General features: G+C 37.2%; 1 protein-coding gene across 3 annotated transcripts in view; it reads left to right on the forward strand.

The window, feature by feature from the left end:
* The window catches only part of dsd (attractin-like protein dsd), a 32,147-nt gene that overhangs the window by 7,452 nt on the left and 8,467 nt on the right, over positions 1-16,228 (forward strand). For 2 of the 3 annotated variants that reach the window (XM_012367539.2, XM_012367542.2), the window contains 9 exons: positions 9,437-9,784; positions 11,615-11,796; positions 12,480-12,874; positions 13,089-13,687; positions 13,917-14,418; positions 14,646-15,057; positions 15,143-15,286; positions 15,380-15,529; positions 15,636-16,023. In XM_012367539.2, the coding sequence (XP_012222962.1) occupies positions 9,437-9,784; positions 11,615-11,796; positions 12,480-12,874; positions 13,089-13,687; positions 13,917-14,418; positions 14,646-15,057; positions 15,143-15,286; positions 15,380-15,529; positions 15,636-16,023 (3,120 nt within the window). The remainder of the gene's footprint in view (positions 1-9,436; positions 9,785-11,614; positions 11,797-12,479; positions 12,875-13,088; positions 13,688-13,916; positions 14,419-14,645; positions 15,058-15,142; positions 15,287-15,379; positions 15,530-15,635; positions 16,024-16,228) is intronic. The other variant, XM_012367541.2, reaches the window with a different exon arrangement.

The following is a 16,228-nucleotide window of genomic DNA, read 5'->3' on the forward strand; positions in this document are numbered from 1 at the left end:
TCATAGTAGAGTTAAAGATTTCATCAGTCTAACATTTTTATGTCTTTTTTTTATCTTATTCTAAAATTGATAGTTTGGGAAAAATTGATTAGTCATGCTCTGCATATCTCGTGGATGTGTATATGTGACACAATTCCAGTATGATATGTCATGCGACTTGATCCTTTTGTTTAATAATACACATGGTAATTCTTGAAAAACCGTCGTTCGAGTTTGCATATTAAAATGCAGATCGATACGACGTTAATATTTAAGCATTGCTCTGCTATTGGCGCAATGGCAGTTCTTGATCGACTATTTCATAAAACTCAATGCAAATGCAAACTCTTAACAACAGATAAATGTGCAGAAGATAATAAAACCGATATTTTGCAATACGCTTTTATGTACATGAAACTGTAAAGTATTTTCAATTTACATCATTAATTTTTAATTATTAAATTTTAAATTACCATTTTCTCTCTCTTGAAATCCATATAAAATTAAAGGAAGAATAAAACTTCTATTGTTAAGAATAAAATTTACGATTGTTTAGAATTAAAAAATTATTAAATATGATATATTATTAAACGCGGTTATCTGTCTCTATGCGTTAGTATTTGAGAGAAATGATATTAATTTTGATATTCTTTATATTGTTGATTACGATATAATATCCCAATATCATATTTACACAAAATTTCAGATTTATCTAAAAATATATATATCTCGTTTGAAGAAATAAGGTGACCTAATTATTCAGAGAAGTTGAACAAGTATTTTAAGTTGAAATTAGATAAGATAAGATAATTACTTCATAAAATACTTCTTTCTGATTTATCGCACAAAACAAATAAACATTGAAGTAGAATTTTACATATCTTGGTCACACACAAAGTGTTTATTGAACTTGTTATTCATTATTTCTACATGTCGCGTGTTATTTATTATCATATCGCTCAATGAAATTTCATTGACGTATAAATTGATACTCATATTTGAAAAACTTATCATAAGATTACACTTCACTGTTCCATAAATAACTTATTCGGTGATATAGTGCTTTGCCTGAAGACATATTTTCGTGAATTCACACGAAAATAAACGCATTAAATATTTTAAAATAATGAAGTGAAAATGTTGAGGAAATGTTGAGAAAATGCAAATGAGATTACAGCCGTGTTATTAAATTCAATAAGACATGCAAAAAACTTTTATAAAATATCTTAAAATTAATTAAGAGATCTTGTTAACCGCGTTTTTACGGAATTAATGTTTTCCATTTCTTCACGTTCTATTTATAATGCGCTGGCATACGCAAATTTGGTTGTACATTTAGTCTTCCGGTGTGGATAATCTTGTTAAACGTATTTACGAGTTTCGCTGATGCCGCTACAGTGTCCACGAAACTGTTACGTCTCTCACGAGGCGGATAGACTCCAGCGAAATTGGAAAGCGTTCCAAATGTCACCTCGGCCATAAAGCCTCCTCTCCCGATCCCGATGAGAGTCTTTCCGTCCACTGATCCGTCGTATCTGATCCCTCCACGTTTGTCCATAACAAAATCGTTCAAGATTCAAAACGAGTTCTACAGGTAGCGGAGGAATTCCATGATTTTCTCTTTCGAAAATCGTTATCCTTCAATATTTTGTAATAGAAAATATATTCCATCGTATTCATGATTTTGTATGAAATTTTTTTCTATTGTCGCAGTTTATGCCTTGTAAATAGAAATAATAAAATTATTTGTTATTTTCTAATTTAGTTTGAGAAAACTTTAAATCAATGGAGAGCGCATCAATTTTTATTAAATTTCTTATTTTTACAAAAAAAATTTTCAGTTTCTCTAAATTTGCGACATTTTCGTTTTTAATGAATTGATGGAAAAATAAACCAGCAGCGGCGTTTCTCTTTCTATCGATTGAAGTGCGCGAGTTTGTTATTCTCGCAGCCGAAGTGCACTAAATTAAATTATCGCCGCGAGCATTGTCATTCATATTCTTGTTTTCCTTTTTTTCTCTCGTCGAGCACAGTCGATTCGCGCACAGAAAAGTTAGGCGGTTGCACGTTTCAATGCATCTATTGACGCATTCGAAACATATGTCGATAAATTATATTTGAAGCGTATGTCTATTGACGGGTTACCCTTGCTCGTACAATGAACCGGCTCGCCGTTAATCTGAATATCCTCGGATTTAAGTAGGAGATTGCTCTTTTTTCCCTCGTTTAAGTACGAATGAACGATATGTTTCAAAAAGCGTGGCTTTTCGCATTCTGTTTCACTTATCGACCGCTGTCTCGCTTGAAGCCTGCAATATTAATTACGCCAAACGAGATTAGTCTAATGAATATTGTATCACTGAAATATTTTTTTAACTTTGTCCCACAAATATGACGCACTGAAATATGTAATTCTTTTTTAACAAAACAAAAAAATATAGCAGGACTCTTCTGAGTATTTTTGAGACACTGCTTTGATATTTGCTGTGAAAATGTAGTTGATGTGCATGAATGATCCGCATCAATCACCGATGCTCCGAATTTATTTGCCAGTAATATAATTATGGCATCCATATTGATCCATGTTGAAATTGCTGCGAGTTGAACTCTTCAATATCGGTCTCGCAATCTATGCGACAATTAAATGAGCGCGCATACCGCCGATACCGAGCAACTTTTATTGCTCCTCGAGAGAGGTACCTTTGCACATCTCTTTATTTCATTCGTTCATTTTGCTCGCGGGTGCAATATAGCGAACTGCAGTTCATCGCAATGTTTGAAGCGAGAATCGAGATCAAAATACAATTTTGTTGATTTCAATTTTTAATGCTGTTGCTGCGCCAAGAAGAACCTTATACCGGTTATTGCGTTTTATTTTTTTCCGCGTAAGAATTGCGGGCGCGAGGATTATTATTATCGCATGGTTGTGATTTTAATTCCCGGGTAAATATTTTTATTAGAAGCTTGTCTTCTCCGATGCTTACCTACGTTTGCGAGCGAAAAGTACATCGATCCTCTACGCGGTTCTCGCAAAACGTTATTTGGCGTCGGGTTTAAATTAGTCGGCCACGACGTCGGCCAACACTAATAAAAACCGGATTAAGAACCGGTAGAATTCGCGATTTTTACAAGCTTGGCGTCTAGCACGCGGCCGCCTGCGCGATTTCCGCGATGAAAATTTCGCAAGACTCACCGCGGAAAATGAAAATAAGAAATGATGATATGGAAGATGGGAATGTCTGTCCTCAAAAGAATTTCAATTCGATGATGTGTCCCTCCCATGTAAATTTAACAAGTAACTTTTGCGGCGCGGCTAGCTTTTCAATCTGCGGTCTAAAGTGATCCACTTTAAGCTCATTAAAAGTGAGATAAAAGCGGTGAGCAACTTGCTAATTAAACCTTTGACGAAAATTCCACGAATGTTGAGTCATACGAAAAATACTATTCTACTAATTCTTCTTTTCTTCTGATTCTGATTATGTGATACGCTACTGTGAACAACATTCTGTTATTCATGTTATGCAAATAGAATTGAAGTTTTATGCAAAATAAATGTATATTTTTATATTAAATAAACATTTAAAATATATTTAACTGCAGTGTAAATATATGTAGAATTCTTTTTCAATATTGCATCAATTTTTTTTATTGTTCAAAGGTGCATTATTGTTTAAAGAAGATTAAGAAATATTGTACTTAAAATTTATGTATAAATTTATGTTTTATCGAATTTTTTAAAATCTTATTTTTTAAGTTGCAATATAATTAGCAAACTTTGAATAATTACAGCAAAAATGTTATTTTATTTAACGTTATCAATTTATATTTTAATAGAATTTATGAAGATTTTGATTTTAACGAGATCGAAGAATTTTTCTATAAAATTTTATTTTGGACGAATTTAGTGTAAAGTGAAAATTCACGGAAAATTCTCTGCTGGCGTCTCACGTTGAACGATGAACGAACGGTTGTGTACCGAAGTCGTTTCCCAAAATAATGGCTTCGCTTTATCACGTTATAGCGCGCTTACAGTAAACTTAACGTTGGTGCCGGAGAAAATTCTAATTACGACAATTTCGTCGTAGGAGAGCATCTCATTAAGTCTGTTTCTTTTCTCTGTTGCATTTCCTACATTTATTGTCTTTCCTCTTACACTTTTCAGGCGAGCGAGTGTATACACTCGTTTCGTTTTAAATACGGAAAGCATTGCAAAATGAGAGAAGAATAAAGCTGTTACGTTCGAGTAACAGCTTTTTTTTCTCGCGTACTTAATCTTGACTTTTTAATTCCGACGCGTTATAAAAAATATGTTCGAAAAACTACTTATATATATCGTTTCTCTCGTATTTTAATATAGACAACTGAACTTTAATCGTTTTTACAAGGCTAGCGAGACTAGCGTGATAAATACAAATTGCATGATGAATATAAATACGACGTAACGTATTTTTTTACTTTATTTTATTTTGCACTATCGAGTAAAGTTTGTGTTTTTTTATGTTATTAGGAGAGAAACTTTCGTGTACTAATTTCTCCTGTTCGAACACACTTCTGATAAGTTTTCCAAATCATTAAGGCGCATTAAGTGCAAGTAGATGCAATCTAGCAGCCGCGACATCGCCGTAGATCGTCGTCTTGTCCCTCATCGGTTCCTAGAGTCTCTTCTAATCAGAATCAAATTATGTTCCTCCGTAAATCTTCAGAAAACCTCATTTTACAACCGCGCTTACGCGGCGTTAAATGCTTTTCTCGTTAAAGTAAGAATATTCTTTCTCAAAACTTTTTTTCTCGCTTCGTCTTTTGCCTTTATTTCTCTCTTTCTCATCTTATTGTTAGCTTCTTCAATTTTTATTTTTAATCTTATTCGCTAACAACGCCATTACGTAAGTAGAGATTCAAGAGAACTTTCACAAATGTTATCTAAAGTGTGTCTCATAGCAACACATTATTTCGAGAGTCCGTGTTTCCAGATTTAGTTATTTTATTTTATTTTCATCGGAAAATTGGCAGTAAATGCGTTATGTCGTTTATTACGCGCAATTTGAATCTCCTGAATCAGAACAGGGAGGTGGGGAAGAAACATCCGGAACTTGTAATTTCAATAATTTACCGGAATAATAAATGATCGACGAGTTCATCGTGTTCACCGAGTTACGCAAACACACATTCTATCGACAAATATGATCGATCTTGATTGAAATGAAAAGGTCAAGACCAATTTATGTATGAAAACATATATAAAGTTCGCAATAACCTTTCTATTTTTCATCTTTCATGTTCGGATTTTTCACATCAGAAAATTGTATCAGGAACTTTAGAACTCTCTAACGCTGGAGTCAGAACTCTGTCAGTTATATTGATATTTTGGGTTTTTAACTTTTTATTCTTTGCAAAGATCAGAAATCATCTTCATGCTGATTAATATACTAGTAACAACCGATGTCATTGATATTAATAGCTTTCCACCACTAACTAGATGTACTTGTCTATTAACTCGCAATATCGCGAGTCACGTTTTCCATAAGACGAATCGATATCGTAACAGAGAGAAGTCTTATTCGCGGTGAATACGTATTTTTACATCGTCCGAAGTTTAATTAATTGGAAAGTGGAAATCGATGTGAAAGACAAGTTTTATCTAATTAAAGAAAAAAATTAATTGACGTTAATACACGAAATACAAGAAATTTCTGCGAGCGAACGAGCGAATACGCTGATGTTCGTCGATTATAAGTCTTTCAATTCACACGAATTCTCTGCGCTGCTTTATATCTCTCGTTCGGCTTTGAATAAAGAATAAAGCCGGTCGTCGAACCTGACGTCGAACGTGACTCATTCATCTCGTTGATCGTCGCAAAGAAACGCGATTCTGTGCGAGACCCATTCCTGACCTGGCCGTGAATATATTTACGAGACGCTCTTAATAAGGCGCGGAATTTCATGCGGCCGCGTGTCGCGCCGATAACGATTAAATTATTAACATTCTCGATAAGAATTTGAAGTACTTCACTGTACGTTGATCCACTTGTGGATGTGATTCTGCTCATAGATAATTTTTTATAACACCCTGTAATTGTATAGATCTTATATCTTTATCAGGTAATTATATCAGAACATACAACAGAATTACGATAGGAAGATTTATTTATCTGTTATTGTGCAAGATTTTATTATGTTATTCCAATATTTTTAAAATTTGGTTTTATATTAGACATCCGAAAATTATAGCTATTTCTTTTATTTATTTTTGCCTGAAGTGATTTCATAAAAATATAGTCGAATATTCTATTTTTAATTTTATTAAAATACTAAATATACATTTGCGCTTAATTATTTTACATTGTGAAAAGCGGAACTTTGCAGCTTTTAAAAGTGATTACCTCTCTTCCCAGTGTAATTAATTAAATGTTATTTATAACTGCTTGTAATCTCAGTCTTTCATTTTGAGCTTTAAGCTCGCAGTTGCGTGTTTAGTCTTTACACGATATGCTAATTTCAGTGCAATTCGTTCTGATGCTTGCACTGCAACAGGCATGTTGCAACTTCGGCAATTGCGATAATAATACACACTGCGCAATCCTCGACGGAGGCGTAATCTACAATCTTATTTATACCTCCTTTGTTTTCATTTCGAAATTTTTGGTTGTGATTCTATTAGCAGAATGATATATCTCTGTTAAAAAATTAGGAGACTAATTACATTGTATCCTAACATATAATAACGAAAATAGATGCACGGTAGAATTTTAATTTTGACTGATGTTTGTGTTATAATAATAGATAATTTAATTAAATGTAAAAATTGCGAATACTTTGTCGAGCCAAGTTTTCTAATTAATTGCAATAATTAATCTCGATAATAGATTGATTTATATCGTTAAATAGTAATCAAATAATAATCGTCACTTGGAATTCAGAATAAATGGATGATACTTCATGAATATCTTTCGCAAATATCAAATGATTATTTCCGACACAATGGATTATTCGTTGGAAAAAAAATGTATAATAAATGTAATGGCAGCTCGTAAAAACGTGAAAATCTCGTAAATCGTTTTTATATCTAGCACACCCTTCGTATTTATTATTATCACGAAGATAGCTTTTTCAGTGCAAGTGTCGGCTTTTTTACGGAGCGACACATATAAAATCTTGGTCGAAGAAGATCAGCTTTTTTATCGCGATATTGGCTATTGACAAATAAAAACGTACCCCACACATTGTATTATCCTCGAAGCTGCATTTTCTAGCAATTTGCTTTTTCGCTAACAATTTAAAGATTACCGATATCGCAATACGATAATCATCGTTATTCTCAATTTTATTTCTGGTCCATTTGTTCGCAGAAAGAGCTATTTCCGGAATACATTTCGTATATTCACATAACGTAAAATTGTTTGAGACAAAATAACTGGAAGATTAACGCGCGAGTAATCGTTTACCGCTGTGCAACATAAATACACGTGACATCGTATCATTAATCTTTGTACTGATATCAAATTATAATACCGAACGCTCTTCACGAAAAGCTATTCTTTATAGAATATATTATTATTCCTCGTCGCGCGCATTCTCTCGACGTGTGTTTGACTGCGGAATGCATGTGAGCGTTACTAAAATGCAAGTGCTCCGCGCGCGTCGTTGTCTCGCAACGACGCTATTAATTTAACACGCTCTCTCAATTAAATTTTGCTACAATTTTTTTTAATTATCAGATATATTTTTGTATTGTAAATGATTGCGCTATATTTTTTTTCTAGTTACTTTTATTAACATTTCCGAATAAAAAAAAATCGCAATTACCAGCATGGAGCTTTATCGATACTTCTAATGAAATTTATTAGATGAATAATTTAATGAATATCGAAACCGATCTTGTTATAACATTATGACATTTTGACAAGCTCGTTCCAGAAGCTCGTTATGTCTTCCTTTGATATTCTGGAAACAATCGGCAATTCAAGCCGGAATAAGAATCAATATTAATCTTCGGATGGCTTCCTAATGAGAACTCAAATCGCAGAAATACGGTTCCGATGAATTCAGATTAAATTATTGTCGTGAGATAACTTAACATTTCTCTAACAATTATCTAGAACAGATTTCCTGGGAAATTTCCATCTGGAGTATAAAAGTAGGAAAAAAACAAGTATAGCGCAAAAGAAAAAAAGAAACGCTTTCAAAGAGCTCCTTTTGCGTATTCAAGGATTTTTTTTTTCGGACAAACTTCAAGCTTAATATCTTTTCATACATACCCGTTTAATTAAATGCCACATCCGTTTCCGACGCATCTCCGTGTTCCGAGCGCAGAAACGCAGGTGGCTCGCAGCGTTTAAGATGCACCGCACTTTCTCTCGTCTGTCGGATCAGCCAAGGACGTCGGACGCCGTTTTTCATTCCGCCGGCTTCCTGTCTGTCTCGCACCTACCTTATTATAGGCTTGTGAACGATCGTTGGAAAACAGGGAATTAATGAAGTTAGCGTGTTACGCTGCTCCAGTTGACGATGATTCGACCCCGCTCTTCCGTCCCGTTGCATCCGCCCGATGTGTTATCGGTGCAACGATGTACACACGCTCGCATAGATTACTGGGATTATGCTCGATTGCTCGCGTTCATGAGTGTTATCAATTGAATCGATGGGAATTTTACTCACATACGAGTTATCGATGAAAGTGTAATTGCAAATCACGATGAACGAGAGAACTTGTATGTAACGAAAGAACGATTGCGCGTAGGCTCGCGCGAAAGCAGGTGTGTGGTGAAAAAAAATCGAGATCCCCAACCGCACACTTCGACGCTGAATTTTGCGCTTTACGTATTTTACGAGATGCTTTTTTTGACTGCCTACACTTGTAATTTCTTGTTTACAACTAAAGTTATTTTTAACAGTTAACGCTGAGACGTATTTGTATATCGTTAAGATTGCATAAATTATATCCACATGTTTCTGCCGATGTTAGTCCTCGATCTACTTCAGAGAAATTATCATAAAAAATAAAACTCTAAACTTACTTTTTTAATAATTTGCTTCTATTTTTTTGTATCTTGAAGTTAAATATAAGTTAAAGAAAGTCTAATATTTTAGTATTTTATTTGGTATTAAAGTGTATTTTTATGATATAACATTTTTTTTTATTTTTTATGAGAACGTCTTATTTTTTATGCATTAGATACTGATTTATCGCGTTATGTATGCGATTAAAAAAAAAAAAAACCAAATATATCACGACAACGATGATAACATGTAATATGTTAAATGATCATATAAAATTACATATGCTATTAGATCTTTTCATGACTAATTATATATATTTACATCTGACTAATTATACCATTTTTTCTCGGAGATGATATATCTGCACTTCGCAAAATATAAATGCAATTTATATGTGATAGAATTTAACGCGCGTTTATACATACATGACACGTAATCGAAATGTTTTACTGTGCTTCAGATTATCGGAAAGGAGTGGGTACATCCACGACGGTTTCGGCAATTACTCGGCGGACGTGAAATGTTCATGGTTGATCGAGGGCCCATTGAACACCAAGATACGGATGCATGTGGAACAGTTCGCGACGGAATGCGGCTGGGACCACTTGTATATCTACGACGGTGATAGCGTCGAGGCGCCGTTGCTGGCCGTTTTCTCCGGCCTGATGCACAAGGAGGGCTATCACATACGCCGCGTGCCGGAAGTGATAGCACGATCCGGCAGCGCATTGCTTCACTTTTATTCCGACGTCGCGTACAACATGAGCGGCTTCAACATTACGTATAAAATCAACGCTTGTCCGAGCAGGTGAGCTGATCACATGATAAAGTTGGCTTTCTTTCTCGAACAATACGTACTTATAATGGCATTTCGTTGACGTTACAAGAAAACTTTGTGTATTTCAAATTGTCTTATATAATTTTGTCTTTATGTATGTATAATATTATTTGCAGTTATTTATATATAATTTTGCATTAAATTTAAACGGTATTTTGTTCTGTAGAAAAGTACAAATAATCATAATACAACGCTTTGAGCTATAAAGCCAAATGCTAGTTGTTTGTGCGATCCTATCTTCCACGTTTACATTATATCTTTATAGACGTTTCAGTCGTTTCTTTAGATCTTTTTCAATGTGATTACAATTTACTTTATGATATTTACCATTGTATTATCGCTAATATTGTTGTGCTCATAATATGATCGAAATGTTTGTGAACTCATAGCTTTATAGAAACTTATATTTATTAAAACATTTAGGTCTTATAAAATTTAATCTATAATGCATTAAACACGGTTAAGACTTCTGTCGCCAAAATTGTCCTCGCGAGATAGAAAGGAATTGGAGCGGAACATTTTGCAGAATTATCTTCTATATTTACGCTGCAAGCTGATACGTTACATCGACTGACTTTCAAAAGTGAATAATCGTTACGACTGTATTATCAGACAATGGCTTTACTGCTAAAAACCACCGTGTGTATGTATGTGTGTGTGTGTGTGTGTGTGTATGGGTGGCTTCCAGCAAGTGAAGTTACAGTCTGGCACGTGCAGGGTGATTTACGTCAGCCAAGGGATTTGGAACGATATTTTATTCAAGCTAAATATAAATTATATGTATTTCGTGATCGGCGCATCGAATCAAATGGCAATGTTCCACTTTACTTCTTTTTTCTCTTACGAGGAAAATTTTTGCAACGAAATTATCAAAGCAACGCACTTTTACACTTTCGCTTGAATCAATTACTGTTTAAATTTGATACGAAATCTATTTTAATGCAATTAGTACCGAACAATTGAGATACGTTTAGTCGACGGAGCGAATAATCAAATGGCAGTGTAAAGTGCATCCTATCGCGAACGGGAGACCGCGGCCTTGCGAGATGGACAAGGTGGCGGTCAACCCGGATAGCGCGTAATAGAGCGCCGAGATTACACGGAATGGCAACCGCCGATAACTTGTAATTGGGTCGCTCCCGGCTTAGGAACTTTATCGAGCTTCCACCGCGAGTCGGAAATACGCGTAACCCTATCTATGTGTCACGTTTGATAATGTTACTTGCGGTCACAAGATGATCCAATGCTTGGTCTTTGATGCAAGAACCGTTGACGTTCGCTAACGTTACTCGCGATCGGTGACGATCCGGTGGCGATTAGTCCGTGATGCGAAAAGTCGAGTCTGCGTAAGAGAGCGAGCAATTTTTAGAATATACGCGATAGCGCCGGCGTTTTGACGTTTTAATTTTTGATGACACGAAGAAAGATAGATAATTTCTTTCTGCCTCGAAATTCCCCGGTAATTTATCTTCCCGATAATTTTACTTAATATGTCACCCAAGAAAATGGTGATTCAATTTCGTTAAAGAGTTAATTATTCGTTAATTTGCATGTTTTGCAGCGTTGTTTCGCATATCTAATTTACATTCTTCAAGTATTGAAGCGCAAGCAGAGCGCGTCGACAACCCTCGTTTTTCAATAAAAGATTATCGATACAGATAAAGATTTATTTTGCGATTGAGTAAATAACGAAAGTATGTATTTGAATATGGACGGCGTTAGATTGTTGCGATGGCATCGGATCGCTCGAAACCAAAGATTGATTTAACGTATCTCGTGTATGCATGTTGCTGTTTGCAGGTATTCCCATATGGACTGCTCCGGCCACGGTGTGTGTATCGAGGGCACATGCACCTGTGATGCCATGTGGACCGGCGAGGCCTGCGATGTGCAGGTATGCCCAAACAATTGCTCGTTCCATCATGGACAGGGCGAGTGTGATCGCGAGAGTCATCACTGCCGCTGTTTTCACGGCTACAAAGGTAAAGAGATGCCGAGGAAACTGTGACGCTTCGCGTGATGTGTAATTGATGGTGAAATGTCAATTTAAAGCAGATATGTATTTAGTTACGTAAAAATAATATAAAATTAATTACCACATGTTCACTCGGTGACTATAAAAAAATTGGACGCATTAAAGACCTGTGAATTGATATAATAATCGTGTAATAATTACATAATATTAATTACCGGAATGATTATTGGATTAGAAATCTAATATTAGAATAATAACATCTTTAATAGATATCACGCGATCGATTGACATCATATCTAACGTTCAAGTTTAATGTTACTACTATATATGTATCTGTAATCGTCATAATCATAATAATATAACGAGCTTTAATGTAACGAGCGTCGCGTGACTGAAGATAAATAGAATGTATTTGCGATCAGAAATAAGATCGACGATAATTTGCTATAAATCCAACTTCTCGCATAAAATCTGTCGCTTTATCAATTTTTTATTTTTTAATAAATTCTTATTTAATAAAGGAAATAAATATATGTGCGATTAGATTTATTAAATTTATTTATTAATTAATTTTATATTAAAATACGTACATGTAAAAAGTGAAAGAAACAAATCAAAGGAGATATTTATAATAATAATTATAAATAAAATAAAACACAAGATGAAAAAATCCATTTGTGCATTGCGTAGGAGCGGATTGCAGCCAAAAAGGCGACCGTGGATTTTGGGAGAGCATCACGTACAAGGATTTACCGCCGGATGGCTCGGCCAGTCACTGCTCCATCATTTGGAAGGACTCGTTATACGTGGTTGGCGGCGAGAGCTTCCATCGTGCCAAGATGATATATGTGTACGATTATAATGGTAACGTCTGGGAGACGCCCCATGTTCAGGGCCGTGTGCCACTGCCGCGTTACGCGCACTCGTGCGTGTTGTTCGGCGACAAGATATTCATGTACGGCGGCGTCGTGCATAACTCCACTGTAACTAACGAGATCTGGGCGTTCGACGTATCTTCCAAGGTCTGGGAAAACGTTACTGTGCATGATGACTGTCACAACAGAACGATATGCGGCCCACTGAAGGTGCGTCGAAGAATATAATAAGAATATGATATAAGAAATATATAAAAATAAGAATATAGTATTACTTGTCGTAATTAACATTGATCTGTCAATCGCATATTTAGTTGAGATTTTATTATTTACTTGAGATCTGATCTTTCTGATTTTTTTCAATGTCTAACTGGATCTCGTAGTAAACGAGACTTTCGATTATCTTAATCCTTCGCTCTTACAGGTAGCCGGACACACCGCGACCCTCGTGCAAAGTCACGGCAAAAAGGAGAAGATGGTTGTGATATTCGGCTATTCGCCGCGATATGGCTACTTAAACACCGTCCAGGAATACTATTTAGGTACGCGCGAATGGCAGATCGCCCAAACGACCGGCTTCCCGGTGAAGGGCGGTTACGGTCACAGTTCTGCTTACGATCCTCTCACGAATCTCATTTATGTGTACGGTGGATACGTGTCGGAGTCGCAGAGCTCGCAAGTTTTAAGCAGCATGCTGTACTCGTATCATCCCAATTTTTGCGAATGGCGACTGCTCACGTCGGCGCCATCGGCACGATTCTTTCACACCGCCGTCTTTGTCTCGGGCGGACTGATGCTGGTGTTCGGCGGCAATATACACAATGACACGCAGCAGTCGCACGGCGCGCGATGCTATTCCGCCGACACTTTAGGCTACGATGTCACGTGCGATACGTGGCATCATTACAGCATGCCCAGAGACATGAGCGATCTTCCACGATATGGACATAGCGCGACTGTCTTTGAGAAGTCGATGTACATCTATGGCGGCTTTGACGGCCAAATGCTTTCTGACATGTTGAGGTACGATTCAAAATGACATTAAGACATGACAAAAATCTTTAAACTCAATTGCATCAATTGCTTTTATCCAAATTAACTTTGTTTTAACGCAGAAAATATAAATTTCTGTATTATATTTGTTACAAATTTAACAAACATAAATTTCTATTTTTTTTTGTAGTAAGACAAAGTTAATTTTGATGGAAGAAATTGATATAAAAATATGGACTAAAATTTTATTACTGCGCAGGTATACGCCGGGCAATTGCGAGCATCTGACGACCCAGAATCAGTGTCTGAATGCCAGGATAGGCGTGAAGTGCGTGTGGCACAAACGGGACTCTCGATGTGTGCAGATTACAAAGCTACCGCAGCACGTACTCAATCATATGGAATACAACGAGGACGACAGTATTTACATGAAATGCCTCGACGACACACCGCCGCGTGGTATGACGTCACATGAGGAACTCTGCAAGCTCTTTACCGATTGCGTCGCATGTGTGCAGACTTCGTATAATTGTGTATGGTGTGGCAAGAGTTGTTTACACGAGAAATGCCGGGACAATCCCAGTTCGTTAGGTTCGAGACCCATCGTGCGCCTGTTGGAGTGCGATGCGAACACCGGTGTCGAATGCATGCAGCTACACACTTGCCACGCTTGCTCCAGCAATTCGCGCTGCATTTGGTCGTGGTCCAACGGGCCCGATCGTTGCAAGCCGCAGTCAAAGATCCGAGACCGAGAGGTGCGTGTGCGTATGATTTTTAATATTTTTTGCCCTATCAGATGAAATATTCACAATTCCAATATTTTTTTTTCAACGTTTCTAATGTCGAATAATTATAATTTCAAAAATATATCTTGAAAGTGAGAATAAAATATTTAACATTGACCGACTTTTTAAGATAATCTTAGCTAGCAAAGATTTAACAGAATGCCGAAGCAGATGATACTTAATCTTAAGAATCTTTAAAACAGATGAACGGCATTCTGAACGGCACGATCCAGGCGCAACGTCTGATTCTGGATCCGTGCCGTCATCCATGCGTGGAATACACATCGTGTCGCAATTGCACGGAATCCGACTGCATCTGGTGTCATAATGAGGCCAAATGCGTGGACAAGAACGCGTATCCGGCCAGCTTTCCGTACGGACAGTGTCGCGAGTGGACAACGATCGACGTTCGGTGTCGCGCCACCGAGAGCGGCAGGGAATGGTGCAGCTTCTATTCGTCGTGCGCTAGCTGCCGAGCGGATCCCGGATGCGGCTGGTGTGACGACGGGTCGGGCACCGGGAAAGGCTTGTGCCTACCCGGCGGAGCTCGCGGTCCCAGCAGCAAGAGCTTGGACAAATGCTCGTTCGATCACTGGTACTTCACGCAATGTCCAAGTAAGCGAGTTTTTTTTTGTCGAGCCTCGTTCCCTTTCCACGAATTTATTATCATCGGTGTTATTAATTTTTTTCATTCTCGCAGCTTGTCAATGCAACGGTCACAGTAAGTGTCTTCCAAACAGCAGCGTGTGCATTCAGCCGTGTGGAAACTTGACTTACGGGCCGCACTGTGATAAGTGTATCCCCGGTTATTATGGCAGTCCACTCAACGGAGCGACATGTCAGCGTACGTAATTTTCTGTTCTGTGTGTCCGCGATCTTAATTGCAGCGGTCACGAGCGAGCGACGGATGATTGAATGACACTTGCAACTATTACAGCTTGCTCCTGCAACAATCAAGGCACGCAATGCACAAGCGAAACGGGCAAATGTTTCTGTACAACTAAAGGCATCATCGGCGATCACTGTGAACGTTGCGACGTATCCGGTCTCTATCAGGGAGATCCTACGAATAAAGGATCCTGCTTTTGTGAGTTAACTGATGGACGTCTTTTATTCTATATTTTATTAACTTTATTTTATTAACTTGTATTAACTAGTTGTAAACTGTCTTATTTCGCGTGTTTGCATTTCAGACGACTTAGCCATCGATTACCAGTTCACGTTCAATCTTAGCAAGAAGGAGGACCGCCACTATCGGGCGATCAATTTCAAGAACGCACCGCCAAAACCCGACGTCGACGCCGAGTTCTCCATCACGTGTTCCGTACTGGCCAAGATGAATGTCACCATTAAGAAAGTAAACAGTCCGGAGAAGGCGCTGTTGTTGGGTGCGAATTGCACGACGATTATGTACAAGCACCGCTTCAGCAAAGCGGATTACAACTTCGGCAACGAAGATAACAATACTCTCACCACGTTCTACGTGTATGTCTACGATTTTCAGCCGCCGCTGTGGATCCAAATCTCGTTCTCCCAGTATTCCAAATTGAACTTGCAACAGTTTTTCATTACATTCTGCACGTGAGTACCATAAACTGGACTTAGGGATAGTTTTTGATCCAAAATAAAGCGAGTTGAAGTTATGTTATGCCTTTATAATGCAGTAAATTTCGCAGAGTAATCTTGAGAGGCAGCAACAGACTTATCGGTCACACGCTTTATTTTTTTTTACAAATTTTCCATATTCTCTCCATCGTGCTGAATCTCAGGCAGTACTTACTTGTAA

The sequence above is a fragment of the Linepithema humile genome, chromosome 4 (genome assembly GCF_040581485.1).
Source record: "Linepithema humile isolate Giens D197 chromosome 4, Lhum_UNIL_v1.0, whole genome shotgun sequence".
Lineage (NCBI taxonomy): Eukaryota > Metazoa > Arthropoda > Insecta > Hymenoptera > Formicidae > Linepithema > Linepithema humile.